At 34.7% G+C, this 25,571-nt stretch overlaps 1 protein-coding gene across 1 annotated transcript in view; it reads left to right on the forward strand.

Moving 5' to 3' along the window:
* IARS (isoleucyl-tRNA synthetase) overlaps positions 1-15,868 on the forward strand; it is an 85,326-nt gene extending 69,458 nt beyond the window's left edge. Inside the window, exons 30-34 of the mRNA XM_015821335.1 lie at positions 801-912; positions 3,424-3,549; positions 9,600-9,740; positions 9,959-10,111; positions 15,325-15,868. Of these exons, the coding sequence (XP_015676821.1) occupies positions 801-912; positions 3,424-3,549; positions 9,600-9,740; positions 9,959-10,111; positions 15,325-15,407 (615 nt within the window). The 3' untranslated portion in view covers positions 15,408-15,868. The remainder of the gene's footprint in view (positions 1-800; positions 913-3,423; positions 3,550-9,599; positions 9,741-9,958; positions 10,112-15,324) is intronic.
* The last annotated feature ends 9,703 nt before the right edge of the window (positions 15,869-25,571 follow it).

A 25,571-nucleotide genomic window follows, 5' to 3' on the forward strand; every position in this document is an offset into this window, starting at 1 on the left:
AACGTGCTATGCCCCAATTAGCTAAAGTATAATTTACTGAATTAACTCTTGTCTGCATTCACAGAACATACTGAACACCATCTAACCACACCAACTAGGCTTGAAAGCACACTGAATGACAAATCAGGCAGCTACATTTTAGCCTGTATGCTGATTCATAGTTTCTATTTGTAATTGCAAGTCTTACAGTGATCAACTCGTAAAAGTCTCAAGGAGGCTAGTGAGATTATAAAAAATATAACAAAATAGAATAGCTGGGGCCATACCAGGAAGAAAATAAACCAAACATTTTCTTAACATAATAGTGGATACCAAACATCCTTGCCTGGTCCTAAGGAAAGTATCTGTGTTGTGAAATCTGTCCTCTATCTACATCAGGGGTAGTCAACCTTGGCTCTTTTACGACTCGTGGACTTCAACTCCCAGAATTCCTGAGCTGTGCTGGCTCAGGAATTCTGGGAGTTGAAGTCCACGAGTCGTAAAAGAGCCAAGGTTGACTACCCCTGATCTACATGTATAGGCATTACTCCTTTATTTCCCACTGAAAGTGCACTTGATATTTGTACTGTATTTCTAGTTCATATGCTGGTTTAGAAGGTGCAAATGATGTGTTTTTAATATGCTATATACTAGTTCTAGTGAAGTACTCTGCCCAGTTATTTTTATGAGATTTTAATATGCATCTATTGACACTGTGGGTTCCTGGCAGTATTTCCAAATTGTAACAGCTTGGAGAGGAAAGTGTGTGTAGGTCTTGTCTTAGAAGAATAATTTAGAAAATGTAACTGCTGTTTATTTAGCTGAAGGGATCAGAACTGGAAATTACAATAGCCAAAGGAGCTGTACATCACTGTACTGAGCCAGCATGCGCTTATGTCACTCTGAACATCTGCATTAATGGTAAAGAACAAGGTACGTCTGTATTAATCTACTTTTTAATTTGTCATTCTCGCCTTTTAATGGCTGCTACAAAGCATGATGGAGGCTCTATGCTGGTGTAGCTAGAACTATTTGTACTACTTGTAAAATTGCTAAGTAAAATGGATGCAGTTAGTAGTTAAACATGATTGTGAAAAATATAATATATGGTCTTTGTAACATCAAGTTGATTTTGGGGAATCTTGAAAAACTAAGCAGGATCAGGATTTGCCTGGGAGATTATGCAAGAAATTAGACCGGGAACTTAAAAAAAATTAAACATCCTGGAAGAAGGCAATGACAAACTACTTCTATGCTATTAGAAAAAAAGAAAAACCACTACATGAATATATTCAAGAAGTAACCAGATATCAAACTGCATTATCTGAGAGCCTGTTGGAGAAATATGCAATGAGTCTGTGTAACAAATGGCAATGAAAACTACTGTACATCATTCTCAATTCCGTATTTTTAGGAATTAGCCATGCAGTATTGCATCTAGTATGGTTTACTTTAGAACTGATACTGACCTGGCATTGTTCCAATCATTTCTTTGGTTACTTGAAATGAGGTTTACAGATCTTTGGAGCCTAATCTACATTTGAAGTGTTTGAACTTTCTTTTTTAAGATTTACAAATGTATTTAAGATTTAAATTATTTGAATATTGTGGCTGGTTCCTTATTATAAAAATTTAAAAATGGAGGATTACTTTTTATTTTTTATTGATATAATTAAGATGTAGCTACTTAACTGATTCAGAATAAGAGGAAAGAAATTGTGATCTTTGGTTAATATTGAGGATACAGTTCAGTATAAATACAGTAAACTTGATAATAGAAGTGTACATCATATTCATTTAAATCCAGAGTTGAACTGGTAATTTAATTGTTTAAAAAAACAACAACTAGAAGGCACATATTTAAAGAATGCTTACTCTCAAAAATTTTGCACCTCACCTTCAGTAATTCAAAAGATTGTTTACTAATGGGTTCCTCTATGCTTATTGTACCTCATAAAGTATGGAAATAAATTGGAACAATTAGAAATCCAACTCAGAAGACAAATGTGATTTGATAGGTGTTACTGAAACCTGATGAGATATTACTCAGATTGTAACACTGGAAGGAGGAAACTACAGATAGTTTCCAGAAGCTGCAGGAACAGTGTCAGAAATTTTGAAGCTTAGAATGAGTTGAAGCTTATGAGAGATACACAGATTTCATTCTGGTTTATTAAGATAAGGATATAACTGTTTATGAATTTTCCTTGGTGGCTATGGAGAGTTAAAGAAATTTCAGTTTCCTGAGCCTTATGGGTTTGTGCCAATGTGCTCAGTCAAGTCAAACTGAACTATTTTGTGTCAAATTCATAGAAATACACAATTGAAAGAGCTCATCAGGGAGAATTTGGTCAGGACAAAAATCAGATGAAGAGATCCATGACTGATGATTAGATAGATGACTAGATGATGATGTTATCTAGTTGGGTAACAAAATGTCTGCAAGAAACAACCAAGCTCAAAGAGCACCAGGGGCTCCATAGATGACTTTGAGCTTCTGTTAATCATATCCAGTAAAGGGCAGTCTAACCACTGCCCTTTTTCCTGTAATGATAAATCTGATATTCTGTGTCCTGTACTCTAGAATGATGTAAAATAGATTTTCTTCTTCTTCTTGGTGACTTCCTTTCATGTATTTGATGAGTATCCTCTCCTCAAGGACATTTATTTGTTCAACTTTTCCACCTAAGACTTATTTTCTAATCACCCCACCATTCTAGTTTACTTGAATCATTTTTGAAATGCGATGCCCTAAACGATAAATAATATTGCATAATTCATAATTGGAATTATGATTAAATGGAATGGAATTTAAGGACTATACTTTTGTTGATACACTCTAAAATTTTAATTCCATTTTGTTAAAGCTAGATCACACTGCTGAAATTATTTTCTATTTGTCATGAACTACTATTCCAAGATCATTTTCATGAATGTAATTGTTGGGTGAAGTACTTCTGAATTTTTGTATTGCTGTACCTTTGATTTCTTTTCCCTGAGTGAAAAAAAATTGCATTTGACTGTTTTCTCTAATATAGCATAACTGTTTTGGATTTTATATCTATCTTCTTTATATTAACTGGCCTACCCAATTTTATGCCATCTGCAAATTTGATTTAAGGTTATTCCAAGTGATGAATAAATTTGTTGAAGAGTGTAGGGTCAAGACCAAGCATTATAAAGCCCCCCTCAATACCAAAAAGGAGTCATTAAAGAGCATTATTTTGCTACAAGTTTCAAGCAGCCACCTAATTCTCATGGCTTCCTACCCACATTAGCTTGCTTATTAATCAGAATATTACAAAATATTTTACCAAATGCTAGGGTGGAATCAAAGGACCCAAAAGAACTAAACAGTTATATTGCTGCACACACCTATTGTTAACTGATGAAGAAAACAAAATTAAGATTATTAGAATTTCTGATATATATTTCTCTCTCTAGATGGTATGGTGTTGCTGGAAAATCCGAAGGGAGACAATAAATTAGACTTCACCAAACTTGTTAATACTATTGCGTGCATTTTTGGTCTTGAAAAATCAAAAGTAGCAATTTATAGTGGAAAACAAGGTAAGTAGAATTTCAGAATGATACCGTACCCTAAGTGTGTCATTTTTTTAAAAAATTGCAAATAGGTCTGTTTCACAATTTGCTTTTTACCAAGTCTAACAAAAAAAAAATTGTACACTCTTGAAATAGATGTATATGCTATAAAAAACCAATTATGCTATGTTTTAATATATTTTATTGATTTTTTACAATAGCAATCTTTAGTGCTTAGTAAACTGTGTTGTCTGGGTTCATATATTTAAAAACAGTAATAATTTCTATAATTCCATAATCAATATATTAGTTAATGATATATTTCCTTGATCTTCTCTTTTTCCAGTAGTATTCTCCTTTGTCAACATTAAACAATTCTTAATACTTTCGATACATACAAGGTTGGATATAAACATTTTTCTTGTGTTTGTACAAATAACAATAACATCAACATATAACATCTTTTCTGGTTGGCTTATGTTTCAATTGTATTTGTAAAAGTCATTTTATTAAGTCACTATGTGTCCTGTTTTCAATATTCTTTTTTAAGCTTATTTTCCCCTAAGTATTTAACCATTCTTATCAGTCATAATTTTCTCAAAATTAATTACCTTTAAATAGCCAAACTTTTCATTCACATACACCATCCCAATATTTTTACATTTCATATATTATAAAAGGTGCTATACTAGTTATATATCTTATCCTTCTTACTGTAGGGCCCCTTTATATCCAAAATTTATCTATTCTTTTAACCATATTCAAACAAGTGTTTAATCATATAATACTCCATTTGGTAAGTTGAATCAAATCTCTTGAATCTACAGTAACTCTAGCCTTCTTTTGCCAGGTAGCTTTCCGAGTCAGGGTATTCTTCCTGTATTTTTGTGAGTGTTGTTGGGAATGGGAAAGACAAGTAAGTAAGATGTATGTTTTTTGTGTTCCAAACTCTAATGATTCTTCTGGCAGCTCTGTAATCCATTTTATTAGATCTTCTTTCTTATCCTCAAGTTTGTTTTGAAGTCCTGAAAGATAAAATATCTTTCCCATTTTCATTGTTGTGGCAAAATCTTGCAGATTTTCTTTTGTTTGTATTAAGCTGTAGTTCTCTTCATTTGTACTTCCCTATTTGGGTCACTTTTCTCTGATTTATGTTCTGTTATCTGATTTGTTTGTTCATTCTATATCGTCGTTTTCTGAGAGTTTTTTAATTGTAAATTTAGGTCAAAGATGTGCTCATTTATGTCATCAAAGTTGTTTTAATCTCATCATGGTTTGAAACAATTGTCATTTGAATCTGTCGCAGCATTGCATACATTTCCTCCAGGAAAGTATTTGCCTTATCTTGGAGTGTTGCTCCTGCAGAACTCTGATGTTCCAGGTTGGTGCCTTCAGAAGGGAATATTAGGTTTGGTTTCCTGTCACTTCTAGTTAGGTATGCTACATCCATTTTGTCTCCCCCCTCAAGATAGTCTTTCACCATAGTCTCTATGATTAGCCTTGTTAAATCAGCCAATCATAAAATCCAAACAACCAAATCTTATATAGTTCTTATCTTTATATATGGTTTTTGTAATCCAATGTGTTTCCAATTGTCAAAGCACCATTGAAAGCAGTATTTTATAACAGTTCTTCTGTTCAGGGGTCTTACAATTATCAACCAGCCAAAATTGCAGTCTAGAATGTTTAGTCACCTAAGAGCTTTCCAGTAAATCCCCCCCCTAGAAGATTAGCCAAAAGTCAAGGTTTTTCTTTCTCTGCAAACAATTCTTAAGCTTAGAAATCATAGCTCAGTAAGTATTTACTGGGTCAGCAGGTCAGCAGTTTTTAAAACAAATGTTCTCACTCTGTAGTAGATGGCCCAGTGTATTTTCTTTCCTCTGTTCCCAGCTGTTCTTTATTTGGCTAAAAGTCTCTGAGGTTCAAAGGAACAAGTTTTTCTCTATTTCTGGGCATCTTGCCAATTTCTGAGTCAATGCAGCTGTAGTTTTATGCTTAATCCTCCACTAGATGTCAGTAGCTATTCATTTTCCAACGTTTAAGACAGAATTATTTTCTTATAATCATCAATACTCTTTCAGATGTGGAATCTTAACAGTTTTCATAATTTTCAGATTTATCTAGACTGTAGTATTATTAACTTCATTTCAATATATTTCTATCCCCCACAAACATTAATTCACTGCTTCTGTCTATGGAAGGGTGGGGATATAGTCCCCTCCCTTCTCACTTTTGGAGGATTTTTTGCTTCTTGGGAATCTTTTCCAGGAAATCAGTTACAAAATAGGAGAGAGAAAATCGATATTCTCACCCAGTTCCAAGCACGCTATTCACAGTTGTTCTGGTTAGTACTTTTATATGCTAGCTGTTTTCATGATAAATTTGATGTATGTTAGATAGAATGCCTCTTAGAGTACCATTTGTTTGTTGCTTCTACCCAGAAATAAAATGACTTTGAATTTAAGGCAGTTCCTCACCACAAAGAAAGATTAAACAGAAAAGCCTATTTTGCCTCTGTTTCTATAAACTGTCAATCTAAGAGAGCTCTTTTGTCTTAGAATCAATTCATTTTAAAAGCAAATTATTTTACAATCACTACAGAAAATAAATTATGAGAGTGTTTCAAATTTTGATAACATTGGGATGCTTATTTATTGCTATAATTTCTAGCGTTGTCTCTTGGGAAGATTTCACTTTGTCCTGGTGACAAAGAACATTTTTTTTTTAGCCTTTTCATTGATTTAATGTTGGCACTATTTTTTCTCTTCAAATCAATTGTTTTTCCCAGCAACTGTATCATCACATAGCAAATCAGATTGCCTCTGATGATAGACAAAGCATAAAATGAAAATAGTGCCTAGTTGTCTGGTATAAACATGGCAAAGATTTAAGTCTTTTTTTTTGACTGCCAACATTTTTGGATTATCTGACTTTTTTTAAAAAAAAGCAATCTGTCTTGCTCATAATTCTTGGTTTATGCAAACAAAAGTAAGACACAGGAAACATGACAGTTAATAGATGCTTAAACTTGTATGACTTGTGTCAGCTTACCACAACGGTGTGAACAAATTAAAACAACAATTGACATGTCAAGTGGGGAAAAGAGACATCACAACTTTTATCAACTTGACTTTACTATCCTTGATTTGCAGGAGAAAAACACATACAAGTAGTCCTCGAGTTACAACCACAATTAAGTGCAAAATTTATATTGCTAAGTGAAACATTTGTTAAGAGTTCCTTGTCCCATTTTACGAATTTTCTTGCCACAGTTAAGTGAATCATAGCATTTGTTAAGTTAGCAACATGATTGTTAAGTGAATCTGGCTTCCCCAATGACTTTGTTTGTCAGAAGGTCACAAAAGGTGATCACATGATCCAGGACACTGCAACCGTCATAACTATGAGTCAGTTGCCAAGCACCTGAATTTTGATCATGTGACCGTAGGGATGCTGCAAGTGTGAAAAATGATCATAAGTCACTTTTTTCAGTGCCTTTGTTATCATTAAATGTAAGACGAGGACTACCTGTATACAAGTAGTCCTTGTTATGACTGTAATGGAACCTTCCCATTGCAGTTGCAAGTCATGATGGTCATTAAGCGAGGCACCCATGTGATCACATCACTTAGTGACCCCCAGTCTTCTCTCCCCAATGCAGTCTAACAAGGGATTCCATCCACTCTAACTGAAAGGCTGGGGGAACAGCCAGGTCTTTCAGGCTTTCCAGAATACATCAAGATGGGATTTGTCCAAATTTTGGAGGAGGGAGGGATCCTCATTTCAGAGGTTAGGCAACATGATAGAGAATATATGCTTCCTGTGTATCAAAATGTGATATTGTTTGATTGAGGGGGCCTGTAGCATGCCCACTTTTTTGACTCTTACTGGGCAGTCCCTCAAATTAGGAGGCCCATGCTGTGTAGGTTTTATAGGTGATAACACCATCCTTGAATCTCACTTGGAAGCATATTGTAAGCAGTGTAGCTCATGAAGGAAAGGAATCATGTGGGCAAGCTAAAGCAGGCCCACCAGGGCTGGTGCTGCATCATTCTGGATCAAGTTTGGTTTCCAAGTGGTCTTCATGTGAAGTGGATTGCGGGGATTGGGCCTTGAGGTGACAAAAACACGATTGACTATATAGGGAATATTGGAGATTGGATGGAAATCATTCAGGTCTGTTGATTTGCAACAGCTGCTTGAGAAGAAGATGCACCTTTTCTTGTTGGTTGGAAACATTTTGCTGCTTATTACTGTAGATACTGTAGTACAGATTCAGTAGATTTTTCCTCCTGAGAAAACTGAACAAGCCAGGCAGGGCCAGAATCTAATAAGGAAGTGACTGGGTTAGCAATCTCAAGAGTGAGAAAATATAACCTCTGATGTGGGCTCTTGCTCATGTTCAGCTAGATTCATTCTTTGTCTCCTTCCAGTGATGCTCTAGGAGTTTCTTCTGGCCTTTCATCCTGAGTTCCTCTGGGATCAACACACAATGAGATGCCAGAGAAAAGCAATCCTGTATAAGATCTCTCCCACCTGCCCATACTAGCAGTGTCTAAGGACTCAGGAAAACCAGTCCTCAGGGCCTTGGGAAGAACTCCATGGTCCCTCTAAAATCCTACTGGATCCCTCAGTTGCCTGGTTTGGACTGATCTAATTCTCCCCAGCAGCTGATCAGATGCCTAGATGAATGAAAGGAATAGACCTTTTCCAGTAATATTCAAAGACATCGTGGCTATGATCCTAGAGCAGCATAAACTTACCATAACTGGAGATCATTGATAATGTTACCATCTGCAGCATCGTATACAAGAAGCAGCACCAGAGATAGTTTGAGATAAACAAATACTTTCTAATACAGCCTGTAGTTATAGGTATCAATTTAGAATTGTGTTTCTCAACCTAGGCAATTTTAAGATGTATGGAGTTCAATAGTCTGTTTATCTCATTATAATTTCTGTAGCAATATATTATCCATTGCCAACTTGCTGGGACTGTCGCAACTTCACCAGAGGCCCTTTGGCCAGGTCATTTCAGGGTGACCCAGGGTAGCCTTCATGGCTGTCATAGTGGTCCTGTGGCATAAGGCACACCATACTTCGCCCAATTCTAGCAACCCCTTACTTTGTTTTGTTACTACCTTTCACAACATGGATGTGGGGTTGGACTTTGATAGGTATTGGGACTATTGGGACAGGTGTTGGGACAGCTTGCTCCACTCCTACAACATAAGTCAGTACCAATCAGGACAAAGAAGCATCTCATACAAAACATATTTATCCCCACACTATGTTACCAGTGCCACTCATGGACACTTACAACAAAACATAAATGAAACTTAGTTATTATGGGAATGAGATGTTTGAAGAAAGCTGCTGGAGTGACCAGAAGAGATAAAATCAGAAATGAGATCATAAGAGAAAGAATTGGCATAGAACCAATCTTAAACTACATACAAAAGCAGCATATAAAGTGGTTTGCTCACCTGGAGAGGATGTCGTGGGATTCCATACCGTAAGAGGCATATACAAAATGAGGTCAAAGAACATGAGGCAGACCCAAAAGAAGATGGAGAGACAACATCAAAGACACACTACAACAATATCAATTAACAATGGTTGAGGCTGCCAGAAGAGTAAGAACCAGAACTTTGTATCTGCCTCAATACTCGAAATGGTAAAACAGGAAGTAAATAATAATAATAATAATAATAATAATAATAATAATAATAATAATAATAATAATAATAATAATAATAATAATAATAACAACAACAACAACAACAACAACAACAACAACAACAAACAACAATAATAACAATAATAATATGGACTTCAACCTGCAGAATTCTCCAGCCAGTAGTCCACATATCTTAACGTTGCCAAAGCTGAGAAACACTGATCTGGAAATATTCAGGCCAGTTCAATACTGTGCGATACAAATCGTCACTGTTCATGTTTCTAGTTTGGATGTAAATCTTCAAGAAATATATTCTAGAAAGGAAAGCTCAGTTCATGTGTGCAGCGTAGTGATATTGCTCAAAGTTTGTTTTTAACAACCTTTTTTTTTCTTTTCAGAAGTAAAAAAACAATCAGATTTGCTGAGTCTTAGTGGAAAGAAGCTTCACGTAACTGCAGGGCCATTGCCAGTTATAAAAAATCTTGATGACTTTTTATGTGAATATATCAATTTGCAACTTGTGAATGCAAAACCACAAGGTATGTCACACACAATGCTAATTGTCTAATGGTAGGTCATTTTATTAACATTTGAAACTTTGGACCTTTTCTGAAGTTTAGCTTGACTTACCCGACGTAGATATGGGATTGCTTTCTTTGTAAAGAAAGAGGAAAAAAAAGCCGCCTTATAGGGTACAAGGTAAATTATGTTGTGGAATTGTGAATTGCTAAAAATTAAGACCATTCATTTTCTCCAGAGTGTCTAAATGGAATGGTGGGAACCCTTCTTATGGAAAATCCTGTTGGTCAAAATGGATTAACATATCAAGGGCTTCTGCATGAAACAGGAAAAATGTTTGGACTCAGAAGCAGGAGGCTAAAATTGTTCCTGGATGAAGCGTTGACAAAAGGTAAGTACATAAATTGAGAAAACAACTATGTTGTTAGTGTATTAAATTATAGCCTGCTTAGCTTCTAAGATGAGATCTTAAGTTAAGGTCAGCCTACATTTTCTCTTTAAAATGTAAAGTTACAACAGCTTTTTTCCTTTTTAAAAAATAGGCCAGAAATATTACTTAAAGGGGATTGTATCATGTGATGTAGAGTCTTTTAACTTCATTCTAAACAGTGGATCCAATCTAGACTGAGGATTCCATTTTTTTATTATACCTGAATGGCAATTTAAATAATTGCTACTTATTACAGATAATATAGCTTTTGACTTAGTGTTTGACTTACAGTAATCCTGAAATTCTCAGATTTGTGTGTTTTAACATCATAATATAAAATAAGAAATCTTTAAACTATAAAGGGCAATAATATATAATATTAACATTTATACTATTAGTATTGTTCTGTGGAATCCTTAGTGCTCTCTGAGCATGTTTGCTTGCAATTTTTTCATTGCCTGACTAGGTAAGATTATGAGTGCTGGTGAGTGTGGGAGTTTGCTCCTTGTTTAATAGCTTGCCTTGCCAGTCTTACAAGGATGTGGCTTTTTTTTCTTGGCAATTCCTTGATTTGATTCTTTGATTTCTGCTTGGTTGTTTGTCTAGTGTTAATCTCTGTTTATGTAGGTGATGACTACTGGAGAGGATGTGTTCTGGTCTTTTTGTTTCCTTCTTAGCTTTTTTCTTGTCTCTTTTGAATGGTATGTAAATGTGGTTTATCTTTATGTGTCTATTGAAGGCTGATTTCTCTGAATACCAAACTTCCATGAATTTTAGGAACAATCTTCTGTCTATTGGTCCTATAAGGCATGATGAAAACTCCTTAATCTCACAACATATGGACAGATGGGAAACTGTGAGCATCCTAGATTAAACTAAATCCAAAAATGCTAGGAAATTCTTGAAAGCTTGGTGTTCAGCCCTCACTGACTCATATTGCTTCATTAGTTCTGTTTCTGTTCTATTAGTATTTTTCTGTATGGTAATGTTGCCAAAATATTAGTAATTAAATTGTAATATTGTCCAGAGAAAAGAAAGAGGATTCATGGAATTTTAAACAGAACTTAGAAGTAGATCAGAAAATGCTTCTGTTGCAGATTATTATTATTGCCTTTTATTTTATTATCTTATTAAAACATAACTGAAAAAGAAGACATTATTGACTCATTTAAGATTTCATCCAATCCCAATTCTGTAGAGATTCTTATCAAGCAAAGCCATTGCCTAAAGTCTGAAGCAGCATTTTGTCTGCTTCGTAAATCTGAAAAAGATGATGTTTTGGTTTTATATTACTTTAATAGTTGTAATTTAGTAGTAATTTTATAATTTACTTGCTATTAAGATTATATTGCTAATATGGAATGATCAAGTGTTAAATGTTTAATACATGCTGCATTAAATTCTAAAATGCTTTGTTTTGGTATTGCCCTAATTTCTAGGGTTTCTGGGGACATAGTATTATTGATTTAGCATGTGTAATCTGGTTTAAGTTAGAAATATTAAAACCCAGCATTAAATTGAAAGAGGTTGAGAACGCTAACAAAAGGATAGATATAACTTGTGATGCATTTTGCATGAATATCTTTTTAAAAGATTTCATAACGTTTTTGAACCATAACAACCCATATCACAAATGTTCTAATAAATGAGGAAAACATTTACAGTATTGTGGATTGAATATCATTTATAAAGTGAAGGAATGTCAGATTAGTGATTTGCAGAAATGGTCTCTACTAGCAACTAAATATAGGTTCAGTCCTGACAAATTCTGCTTGCCACTATTTTAGCTAGCAAGCAAAAAGTGAGAGATCACCTCCAGTCTTTTCATGAGTACTTCCTTACTCTGATTGCTCAGTGAATTTAGAGGGCAGATTGTTCAAGTATGAATAATTAACACAGAATTTTAGGGAGCTTGATGTATGTGTGAAGAGATGGAGCAAGTCCTGGGAAAGATAATTTCAGCACCATAATTGCTATTTATGTCTTTCCCCAAAGCCCAGCCCAAAGGGAGCCTGAGCCTGCCCATAACCTACTTAAAGATTGTTCTAATTTTAGATATTCTTGCATAGATACATACCATTTAAGTTTATTTGTCATATTGACATTTTTGTGAATGGTTTAGGCAGGAGATCTATAATAACCGTAGCATCATAGATAATAAAAACAGTATCTTCCCAGTAATATGATAGAGGAGACATAATAAGCAGTATTTAGAAAATTGTTAATAATGATAGAGTTCCACTGATGTTCTCTTCCCCTCCCCTCCCCTTTCCCTCCCCCTGCCCCCTCTCCCTTGTTGAGTTTCCAAGAATTATAACATAATATTCTTGGCACATCTATTCTGGATTGATAGACATTTGCATTGCAAATAAGAGATAAAATGGGAAAGATACAACATTATATCGTGTGTGGGAGGGGAGAGGATCTTAAATATTTAACAGCTCATAACTTGAATGCTCATATCAATCATGTGATAAACTTGTAAGCATATGTTATTTCAGATTGTGATTTAGAAAGCCAGAAGCAAATTTAACACATGAAATTTGGTTTAACAAAATAAAATGTTGACATGTTTTATGCTGGGCTGATCTTGAGGGTAACTCAGAAGCTGCCCTTAGTTCAAAATTCATCAACCCAACTCTGCCAAGAGGAAGCAGGTTTAACAGTGTAACAACCTATGGCGCTGAGGTCATGGCATGAATGAATTACCAATCAACTTCCAGAACCAATTTACCTCTATTTTTACCTTTACCTTTTCAATACCTGAGCAAATATTACTTCCTGCTGTGTCTGTTTTGATAGGAAAATTAGCTTTATGCATGGGAAAATTGGTAGTCTTAGGAAAAATTGGTGATGGTTCCTGGGTCTTTTTTATATTGTAGGATGAAAATAACTGTTCTTCATAGCAGATAGATTTCTGTGTTGTTGCTATCATTATAAAAGAAGCAGGATGATGTAATTTATCTGTTGTAGATGCTGTGTCTACTCAGTATGACAGAACTCATTAAAGCACAGTGAAATAAATGTCAAAATGCCCAGCTTTACTTTATGAAGCAATTGCACATGTCCTGCAATGCAAATTATTTGTAACCCTGAGTGCTGTAGGTTTCCTCCCCCTCCAACTTTCCTACATTCTAACTACAATTTTTGGATATACTTACATAAAAGCTAGTCTTACTTAACTACTGCAGTGCTATTACTGTTACTCAGTCTCAACTAATTTCTTGAGTAAACATTTTAATATCTGCATAGTATAAACACCAAATTAGCTGAATATAATTGACACAGCACATTTTGTATAGTTTATTTTTTTAAAGGTTACTTTTAACTTCAAGATCTGATCCCTTTGTGAAGAAACTATGTTCTTCCATTAATTGCTTACTTTAAAAGAGAATCCAGTATAAAATTAATCTTGTAATCCTAGAACAGCAAATCTATTACACACAGTAAAATGGGATAAACATACATATCTGAGGTATTTCTCCATTCCCCCACCCCAAATCTATTGATAATCTGCTGTGAATAGTGAGTATATGTACTTATAATTGAAATAATGAAGGTCTAAAGAGCCTTTTGAAGAGCTCTGTTAATTATGATTGGTTATAAAAGAGCATATTTTCAGTCTGAGGTCATGCTGCAGTACTTGATTTTCTTCAAGTTTTAGTAATTCACAGAGGTTAAGATGAGACTATTAGAATTAAGAGGAAAGTTCATTGTCTGAGATATGATTAAACATTTAGCTGCAATGCAGAGGCACAAGGTATTTGTGTAAGCTGTAGGAGCTACCGGTATTTGCTGCAAACTTTTCTTAATGCCTTAACTATATTTTGAATAGTGGCTGGGAGCCAACTAGAATTTGCTCCAGGCCTTGCAGGATAGGTGTAATCCTTGAGCAAGTTTCCTTGTAGCTGCAATCTGATGAAGCAGGTTGTCCAAAGAGGCTTCAGAAGAAGCTTTGTTCAGAACTCAGGGCAATAATAACTTCCTGTCCTATTTCATAATTTGTTTAATAATATAACATAGCCTGTCTGTTATCCAGAGAATTTTTATAGCAGATTAGATCTGTAAAATAAGCAAAGTATATAGCCAGGTAACAAATAATAGTCTAATTTAGAAATACAGTAATCATTGCTAGCTGATGCTTCATTCCTAGACCAGCATTATTCATGTACTTCCCATCCTTAAGGCTATGAAGGGAATGGCCCAAATTCTTGACCCAAAAATGATTATTGTTTAACTCCTGGAGTATATATCTTTACTTTACATTGACTTTGACTGCAGTAGATAGATTTTTCTGTATTAGATGGTTTCATTACTGTCTGCAAACCTTCTATAGTAAAATAGTTCCTGGTAAGGGGTTAAGAGATCAGTGGAGACCAGATACCAAGCTTGACAATTGTGGTAACAGTGCCGAAAGTTAGGCAGTTAGGGGAGGAATACTGTGATTCAGTTATGGACACTTAATCCTGAATGTGAGAAGGAAAGCTAGGTATCAGAGTGCAGATAGCAATATCAAAAGTATTTAGACTTATATACTGCCCCATAGTGCTTTGCAGCATTCTCTGAGTGGTTTACATAGTCAGCAAATTGCCCACAACAATCTGGGTCGTCATTTTACTGATTCAGAAGGATGGAAGGCTGAGTCACCTTTGAGCTGGTCAGGATTGAGCTCTATGCTATGGAGAGAGCTTGCCTGCAGTACAACATTCTAACCACTGTGCCACCAGGGCAGAGATTAATGCCATGAGATAACAAGGGCATTCTAAAACTGGTGTACATGACACAGAGGGTCTTTTGACTATGTAAGATAGCTTTCCCAACTGTGGAATATTGAAATAATCCCTTGCACATCCTAATTATCCTAATGTAACTAAATCAGGTTACCTAACTTAACCTACACTAATATAAGGTCAGTTCTTTTGATATAATTAAGCCACGTAATTCAAGTATTAAATAAAACTGAATAAAGCTATGTGCTGCCCACATGTTGGTGACAAAGCCCTTCAGATGTTTCAGTTTTTCCCAGCAATTACATTTAATCTGATAAACAACATGATGGGAGGGGGGAGCAGAGTGTTATTTAGAAAAGAATCCACAAAGTTATATATGAGGCATAATAAAATCAGAAGTGTAGTTGCTAATAATGCTGTTAATGTTTTTTCTTCTCTTTTTAGAGGTTACAAAGGAGACTTCCATGAAGGTCTTAAATACAAAGACTCTGTATGTTCATGTTATGCCAACAACAGCTGAATGTTAATTGAATTCATTATCAAGGGTGATGCAGAGTAGACTGATTTCCATGAAGAACCCCAGTTTGAAGTTGAGATATTTTCACCAAGAATCCTCACATTCTGTAAGATCAGTGCATGTGTAATATGCTGCTTTAAGTTAAATATAGTTAATTTTCATGAAGTTATGTTATAAAAGCTATGCAGAGTAATAGTCTCAGAAATTTGGAAGGATCTATGCAGTAAGAAACTGAGAATACCTCAGTGTTGCTGTTCTCTACTTGTTCAATATGGAAAGCCCATCTATAGTTTTCCCCCTCAATGTTGATGGTCCTGCATTATTCAGATTGTTAGATTGACTTTAAACTGAATGAAATAAGAATAATTTGGCATTTGTTTAGTGTATCTAATGTCCCTAATTTTGAACAATAAATTACTTTATCTAGAAAACTGCATTGGTTTTGCTTTAAGGTGCCAAAAAAGAAACAAGAGTGGGAAAAAAGAAAGAGAAAAGAGACGGAAGAAGAAACCACAAAAGAAATAAAAATATATTATATATAGGGAATTGTGCAACCTAATTTTTGAAGGTATTGTTAGATCTTTACCACATGAAAAATATTTTTAATTGTTTTCATGACATAAATAACCAATTCATAAACACAAATCATACAATCTCACATCCAGGATGATAAATCTGGTGTCAATCTGGTGGCTGTCTGGTCATTTTTAAAGAATAAACATTTGTGATACCTCTTCATGCTTGAAAAATCTATAAATCTTCATAGTGATAAATTCTAAGCTTTTGATATATAATTAAGCTGTTTACATCTTTAAATCATATTCAAACCATATTGAAATGATTTATAATCATATGCATATTAACAAAAATGGAGCAATATTGGGATATGCCTCTATCATGTGTAAAAATAAATATCTATTATATTCCAACTGGGATTATCTCAGAATGCAAATTTATCATATGAGTAATTATAACAAAATTATACCCTCATCCTAATACCTTTCAAATATGTCTGGTTTTTTATTTAAGAAATAAGGTGAATATTTACCTAAAAATAGACCCAAACTTTGTCTGATGCCAAAGAGATTTCATATTTTTTTAAAATTCTGCATACAATATTTTATTGGTTTGATCACTTGAATTCTATTCATGTAAAGTGAAAATATATGCCCACTAATGGAGCTGAGACTTGGGAAAATTAGAAAATATTTAGGGTTTGTTGTTACCATAAAATGTCTTAATATCTTAACATTTTTGCTACAGACAATTTAACATCTTAACATAGAATGCTGCCAAATGTATAAAATTTGAAATAATCATAATTGCAACATTTATCTTTCCCACCAAATCAATGTGATTTTTAATCAACTGTGTCAATTTTAACCACGATTTAAAATGTGGATATTTATAGCCACAAATACAGTAAAAAAAATATAAGATTCCTTGATGTAAATATACTGAGATATTTAAAATAATTCAAGAAATAATTGGTTTGTTGTGAGGCTAGAAACTGGGAGACCACCTTGGACATGATGTCCTTGGGCCAGACCCTCTCTCTCAGGCCTAGGAAAAAGGCAGTGGCAAACCATTTCTGAAAATCTTGCGAAGAAAATTGCAGTGACTTGTCTAGATAGCCTCCAAGAGACAGCACTGACTCCTAGGGATAAATATATTAGTAAGGAAACTTGCACAATATCAATACATTTTGTTGTTTTTGAGGCAGATCATGGGGCTATTGTGAGACTCTGGAGAGGAAGTAGAGGGGGAACACAATTTAGCTGAGAAAAGGCAGTCCAATTCAGATGATAGAGCAGTGGCAAGAAAGAGACACCCTTTTAATTAACTTACTACAGGTCTGGCTGGGGATAGAGTTTTTAAGATTATGTTTTTATCTCAGACCATTAAAATGCTTTTCTGGAGCTTCCAGTCCTGCGTGGTAGTGACTGGTCGCGGGCTTGCGGACCGCCACACCCCCGCGGCCAACTTTCGTCCTGCCTGGAGACTCTGATAGGTCCAAGCTGCCCCGGAGAGGCGGTGAAGAAAGAAGGGTGCCCCGGTGACTCTGGAATGACAGCGGTCGTTCTGTTCGTCTTGGAGATCAGTCCAAAAAAACTAACCAGCACTACAGTAAACAGCGTGCTTGAAACTGGGTGAGGAAACTGATTTTCCCTTTTCTATTCTACACTTAATTTCCCTGAAAAGATATCCAAGAAGCAAAATACCTTCGAAAGTGAAGGAGGGGGACTTCGGCCTCATCCTTATACTAACAGAAGCGGCGAATTAAAAGTTCTATGGAGGATCAAAATATATGGTAGTGAAATAAATTTATAAACTTGAAAGCTAAAATTTAACTTTGGACAAGTTTAAGATTGTTGAATGGTTAAGATTCTCATTTTAAAGACCATTGTTCATATTGAAAACTAAATAGATGCTGACCACTAGTGGTGAATGAAGATTATGACAACTATGATTTCCATAGAGAACTTACCAAAACCTGGGAAAAGCTAATCTGTGTGACCTTCAAAGCTTTAATAATAAAGAACAGCTGTGACCCCCCCCCCCAAAAAAGAGTCAACAATCTGGGCTGCAGACAAAGAGAGAATTATAAACTTTAGAAAAAAAATCTTTTTTGAACTCTTTGGATTATAAATATCTATTTAACTGGGACTCTAAAGCTATTTGCAGATAAGAAGGAAAACTCCAACTTTTGGCCATCATGGATCAGAGACATATAGACAGAACACACCAAGAAAACATAAATACCTCTCAGGAGGAGATATATAGTATACTGCAATTAATTCAAATAACACTGAGTTCAAATCACAAAGAAATCCAAAATAACTTTGAAAATACAAATCAATCTATCTCTAAGTTAACTTTACAACAAAAATACTTCCAGGAAATAACAACAGAGAAGGAGCAGACAAAACAAATAAATGGACATAAAATTGAAAATAGAGACTCAAAAATGGAATTTAACAAAGCAAGAAAACATGATTTAATCCTAGTGGGGAAAAATTTACAAGAAATGGAAAAATCAACTCATCCCTTAAGACTACAAAATAAATCTGACAAAAAAACAGATTGGATAAAATGGAATGTAGAGATGTTGAAAATAGAGAGAAAGGAAGTGATAAGAGAAGCAAAGAAGGAGAAAGAGAAAAACATCTTCAAGAAATATGAAAAGGCAAAAGCCTCACATAAAGACACTTTATTCGATTTACTTCTTATACCTACAGCAACAGTCATGAATATATGGAAAAACTTTGATTCAGCAAAACACATTGATCAAGAAAGATACTGGTCAAAGGAAAAAGATCAAAGTGAAAATTAAGAAAATAGATAATGGGATCTACCAGAGAGAATATTTAAAAAAGAAACATTTGTTTGAATATGGTTAAAGAAATAGAAACGATTCTGAATACATACGTCATTCTAAGAGAGATGAATTTTAAATAATACTGCATGCTTTTCCCCCCCTTTTTATTTTATTTCTTGATATAAGTAATATAATACTGCTGAAATGGCCTAGAAGATGAAGGAAATGTTTTAGATAATTAAATGTGTCTGAATTTAGGGAAATTATAATGTATAAAAAAGAATAAGAGTTAAAGGATTAGATGACTAGGCACATTAAATGGAATATTTAAAGATTAAATATATTTTTAATCATGGTTAAAAAGAATAAGAAATTTTGGGAATGAATATATATTAGCTTAGGAGGAATATATATTTTAAGTAGTATTTTACTTTTTATGTTTCTTTACTCTTGCTCTCTTTTCCTTTTCTTTACTGTTTTACCTATTCTTTAAGAAATGTAAAAGCGTTGAGATGGTTTATATGGGAAAAATGGATTTAAATCTTTAAATGTAATTAACTGTTGAGAAAATCTTAACCAGCAAGAATACTTTGAACTTTATGGGACAAACAAATGTAAATAAGGACTGTAACAGGATATTAGATGAGGCAACCAGAATGATTAGATAGAAAAAAAATATTATATTGATGTGATCATTGTTTCTAGGAATATTAGGCAAAATAATAATATATGTAACTCTTATTTATCAAAATAATAACTGTATTATTTCAAGGTTTGCAAAGAAGACATTTTGGAGAAAAGGGGAAATCAACTAAATGTACTATGTGGATTATGGACTATAGAAACCAATTGTTAATGATTTTTCTTTAGAAATGTAAACCCAGCAAACACACTGTTTACTAACTATTAAATGATTTATGTTTAAAAAAATCAATAAAATATATGGGGGGGGAAATAAAATGCTTTTCTGAAATCTGTGTGGTGGTTCCTTCTTTGGCTTGCCAGCTTGACAGATATTTTAAGAGTAAATGTTCTGTTTGTGTGATAAAACAGGCCAATAATCCCAAAAGTTAAAAATAAGAGGAGATAAAGGACATTGTTAATGCGTTCCATGAATCATCTTGAAAAATGAAGTAGAGTTCACATATTGATAGACTTATTAAAAAGATAAGAAATCATTCTTGAGAATTGGTGTGGCACTCCTGAAAAGCACAGTTGTGCCTTCTACCACCTGGGATGGGGTGTCAGCTGTGGATTCAGCTCATCCAAACAACTATCACCGACTATCCAGTTTGACATTTAGGGGCACGAAGGATCAATCTCATGTCAGCTTCTGCCATTCCTCAAGAAAGAAGAGGACTGACTCAATTTTGATGAGACTTTCTTCCACTCTAAATGTACGAAGAATTTACCTTGGCAGATTGGGAATGACAGATTTCTCCAGGATTTCTCAATAGTTTTTGATATTGTCAACCTCAAAACCTTTCTATATTTTCTGGAGAATGAAAGTGGTAGATAACCATGCTTGAGTGGTGCCAGTCCCTGAACCGGCAGTGTAGAAAATAGCTGTCTTTGGATTAAAGATGCCTTAAGAGATGTCAAATTCCCTGTGCCTTTTAATATTTACTTGGAAAACACGGCAACCTTGTCAGAAGATTTGGGTTAAATAATTTCTATATGTTGTAGAATCTCTTGGTTCTTATCTATCATATAACATCAGCAAAAGAAACAGACGGAAAGATGCATTGAAGCATTTTCTTACTGCTTATGGATGAATATGTTTATCAAATGTTTATTTGGACCTTGTATTTCAATATTTTTAAAAAAAAATGCTTAATGGATAGCAGTATTAATAAAACTGCAATCTTGTTTAGATAGAACATTTTCATTACATAAAAATTGAAGTGTTCCTTTTTCCAATGAAATCTTTTCTTGCTGATCAAGAGAGTTTAGGGTTACATTATTTATTAAGGCAAACCTGCTTCTTAGCAGCCTTCATACCGTTCCTCCTATTGAAAGTACATAAAGGTAATGCAACAGGGCTACATGACTTTCTTTGAAATGAGCAGTGGAGCCTATTTTAATGATTTTTAAGGAGATACTAAACTTAAGATTTTAAATTGCTGCATTAACCATACAGTGCTATTAACATGCAGAAGTGTTGTACTTTGAGCAGAAGTTCAGAGTATTGCTATATTGGAATGCCAGGGTTATCAGCAAAAAAAGAGAGAAGATAATCTGAAATGAAAACTGTTTCTGGTTCAAAATATGTGTGATGTTCCCATGTTCCCAAAATAACATCATCACAAATCACACATACTCTGCCTGGTAGAATGAATACCTTAAATGGACCAAATCCCATCATCTTCCAATTTATATTCAGTATAAAATATATCTAAACTTGGCTTGCCAGATTTTTCACCCTAGATACATAGCGGGATGCTCTGCAAATGAAAAATAGTACATCTGTTTCATATTGTTCCCATGGCCTTTTTCACTGAAGTGTAAACTGATAAGGATACGATTGTATTTCTAGAACTATAGGAACTCAAAAAAAAAAAAAAGAAGAAGAAGACGTAATGGCACACATCTGAAATCAGAATGAACTAAAGGAAACTTTTCTAATACAGCACTGAAATTTTTGCATATCAGATACTGGGGGCCTTTCCTGCTCTGTATTTCACAAGTAGAAACATGCATAATGTTAAATTGTAAAGTTAACGAACAGCAAATTTTCTCAAATGAAAAGTTTTATACACACACACACACACACACACACACAACCAAGTTTCATTTGATGTAATGCAAACGGTAAACGGTCAGAATGTTAAATCTGGAGCAAGGCAGGCCTCCTTGAGATGGCTGATGAAGCAAGGAGTCTTGAGATGCAGTTTGGACATTTTAGGTGGTTTATTTATTAGATTTATTTAGATTTCTACTCCATTTTTATTACTGTTATGAAAAACTCAGTGACAAACTTGCATGATATTTCTTCCTCTTCCCAGAACAACAACCCTGTGAGGTAAGTTGGACTAAGAGAAAGCGACTGGCCAAAAGTCACCCAGCCAGCTTTCATGCCAAAGGCAAGACAGAACAACCCACCATCTCCTGGTTTCTAGCCTGGTGCCTTAACCACTGGACCAAATTGGCTCTAGTTGTAATTGCAGTTGTAGTTCTGAATTGTTTAATGTTAATTTGCATTTTTCAGAATACAATTCAAAATATACTTATCTGTTGCACTTTTATAGTACTTGTAAAATAATATATTATTATTCACATAGAAGCATGTATGTATGTATATGTGTGTGTGTGTGTGTGTGTGTGTGTATAAACACACACACACACACACATGCTTCTATATGAATTACAAATGATGAAGCACTTGGACAGAATCAAATTTAATGACCGAGTAATAGAATTTGCCACAGATCAGCAATAAGTGTTTTCTTTTTGCTTACAACTTGTATCGCTGTATTAAGTCAACTGTATTAGTTGACATTACAGTATGGCAGTAGTTTCACACTTATTCAAATTTATAAATCTGTTACACAGTAGTGAGATATACAAGGCAGGAATAATGATTGTTGAGTTGAGAAATTAGAAGAGATATTGAAGTCCCACAGCATGGAGAATGTAGCTAAATTGGGGGTTGGAGAAAGGATTGGAAGTTTTTAATAGATCCTGTAACTATATGGACTATATTTGCTATGGAATATAATGATGTCTTCCCCTTCTATTTAGTAAATATTTAAACATTTCTGTGCTGACAAAACATAAGTTACCTTTTAAAAAGGGCAAAGAATAGAATAACACTCATCTAAATTTTATTTAGCTGTTATTTTTTCTTCTTTGACCTTGATTCCTCTTTGAAGCCTGTAGAAATGGCTGCTGGCTGCTTTTTTTTTTTTAATGGAAAGATATTGCCGCATTGCTTTGAGTTCTGTTAATAACTCTTTGACCCTTTGCTATAGGTAAGAGGTAGAAATAATAAAATTCAGAAAAGAAATAATAACTAGAAAGAAAGTGATCTCTACCTACTACGTTTATGTGTGCTGCTGTAGCTATAATGCAATAGCTACCCACTCTTTCCCCCCCCTCGTAGCCCCAGCTCCGTAATAGAATTTAACACTGTTGAGCAATAAAATAGGCTCTGAGGCTGGCATTGCTAGCTAAAAAAAAAAATGAGGAGAGCACTTTTCATCAGATGTGAAAATAGAATTTAATAATCCCCTCCTCCTATTGTGTTTTCTCTGCATGATTTTGTTCACCCTGGGACTAAATAGAGTAGAACCAGTAGATTTGAAAAGGGGTTACAGAAAATAGACACATTATTTATAATGTTCAGGTAGAGATCTATGCAGATTTTGCAAATAGGGAAAATATCCTTAACGCTAGTTGGCATAGGTGCTCCTTTGATAATGAGGTGTAAAATTACTCGTGATTTTGGTACTCCCTTATGTATATATTTTTGGACATTTGGAAATGCTGTATTCTGAGAGTTTTTCCAATTCTCTTGATTGAAAGAATGGTTAGTTCAAAGCCATGTGCTGTGCTGTGATTTTCTATGCTCTAGGTATAATTCCAGTCATTGGTGTATAAGAGCCTGGTATATGATTTGCCAAAAGATATTCAAAGAATAGGTTAACCTGATTTTCTTAGGGAGATAATTTCATAACATTTCCAGAAGGAGGTGAGGCTCCCCTAGGTCTTGAGTGTATACGTAGTAGTCTAAAGATGGATGAATTGCATCACCTGGGACTAGGCAATACTATTCCATTTCTCCATTAAAAAACGATGGATGGTATTTCCAAGTATGCCCCTCAAGAACTGAACCAGCATTACTAATATTCTTTCAGTGGCAGTTTGAAGTTGGATTAGGGAAGTGATGAGGGCTACACAGGATTCATTGAAGCTGCTTCTTCATGCAAAATTCTGCTTTTTAGGCTAGACGGTTTAAGTCACCTGATGCAGTCTCCAATTAGTATATAATTATAACAAAGGTACACTAGGAAGAAATAATGCAATCGGGAATATTACTTTAAAATTAATGACTAACCAAGAAAGTACTATATATTAGTCAACCTAAGCACCACATTAAAAATTGGGGGATCTGCAATTATAGCATGGAAAATTGAAGAACTTTTACAAACTGAAAGTTTTATGGAGGTAGAAATTCCCCTTCCTTCTATTATGACAATAATAAGGGGATTACTTTACAAGACATTAAGCTACTAGTATAATAATGTAACAATAATTTAATAATTTTCCACAGTAGAAATGAACTGTACTTCCTAAAAATGTAAAAAGCTCACAGTTTTAGTACATATGTACAAATCCTTCAGCTCTTAAAGCTGGACTGGGGAAGAGGCAACTTCAAGATCACGGTCATTTCTTTTGGAGTAGTCTAGCAGAGTAAATATGGATTCATACATTTGCTAAGTTATTGTTTGCTTAATATTGGTTTAGTGAAACTACTGGCTGGGATCACACAATTGGCTGTATAACAAGCCAAGGTAAAAATTCAGTGTATGAGGATGAATCACATGACATCACATGCACACACCTCAAAACCAGCCTGTTGCTTTACAGAAGTACCTTGGCAGCAGCAGTCCTAAACTGGATCCTTGATTTACAAGAAATTGTGAATTAGTCCTTTATTGTGTAAAAACCACTGGCCTAAGCTAATGCAACAGCAAAGGTTTCTTTCTGAATGATCCCAGAGAAATCAGGTGTGGCATCTAAAAAACGAACACTTATTGGCTTCACCTTTGAAAGGACTTTCCCAAAGTGTTTTATAGTCTCAGAAGAGCCATGCCTGACCTCTTCTTTGAAGCAGCTGAATTTGCTCAGAAAGAGTCCTGGGGTACTTGCATTTTTTTTTTTACAGAAACAGTCCTCTTATTATACAAGATCAACACTCTCTGAGATAAAATAAAATCTTTTCCATGAATGACATGCTATAAATGTCCTCTTCTTAAAAATGAGGTGGGGGACCATTGGCATACTGGATCTAAAACATTCCAGAGAAATTCATTGGATACTATAACTGTTGGAATGGGTGATTAAAACTTTGCATATCTCCATGTGGTTTATTATGCTGATTCTTTCTGCGTGACCCATTCCCAATTACTGATTCCTGCAGAGATTAGGGGTTTGGATTGTTGGTCTATATCAGGGGTGTCAAACTGCTGGTCTGCGGGCCAGATGCATCATAGCGAAACCGCGCCCACCCCATTGCCGGCAATGGCAAAATAGTGACGTTGCAAGTTTGACACTCTTGGTCTATATGGTCTCTTCCAATTTAATTATTCTATGGTAAATGGTAGGTTTTCCTGTTTTAAAACAGAACTTAGCTGGTTAAGGCAGAATATTGGGCCTCTCTCAGCCAGTAACAAAAACACTGCAGCAATAGATTTGTAAATAAGTAGTTTTAGATATAGCAAAATTATGAAGTCATTATAAAATATTTCCAGTGCCCACTCTTATCAAATGCAAGCTTTAGTTAAAAGAAACATTGTGCAAGTTACCTGGTCCTCATTGTCCTGCCCACTATATTTAAAGAGCTGAAAGCACTTCTGTTTTGGGCAGGACAGTTTCCATCTGTTCCTATTTTGATAACAGCTTGATCTAGTATCAAGTTGTTTACTTTTGAGAGTGTGAGTACTAATTTTCACACTGAGTAGCAGAATCCATGGGGAAATTCCAGATTCAGTCCCAAACATCTGCAGCCTGTGGTATATTGTGGATAGTCTCCACCACTCAGGATTGACAGCCCTGGGCAGGATAGTTTAATAGTCTAATCTGCAATAATGTAGTCATCTATATCCCAAATTGATCCCATGAGGGGTTGTTGTG

Source organism: Protobothrops mucrosquamatus, unplaced genomic scaffold (genome assembly GCF_001527695.2).
Source record: "Protobothrops mucrosquamatus isolate PMUCROS unplaced genomic scaffold, P.Mucros_1.0 scaffold1308, whole genome shotgun sequence".
Taxonomy (NCBI): domain Eukaryota; kingdom Metazoa; phylum Chordata; class Lepidosauria; order Squamata; family Viperidae; genus Protobothrops; species Protobothrops mucrosquamatus.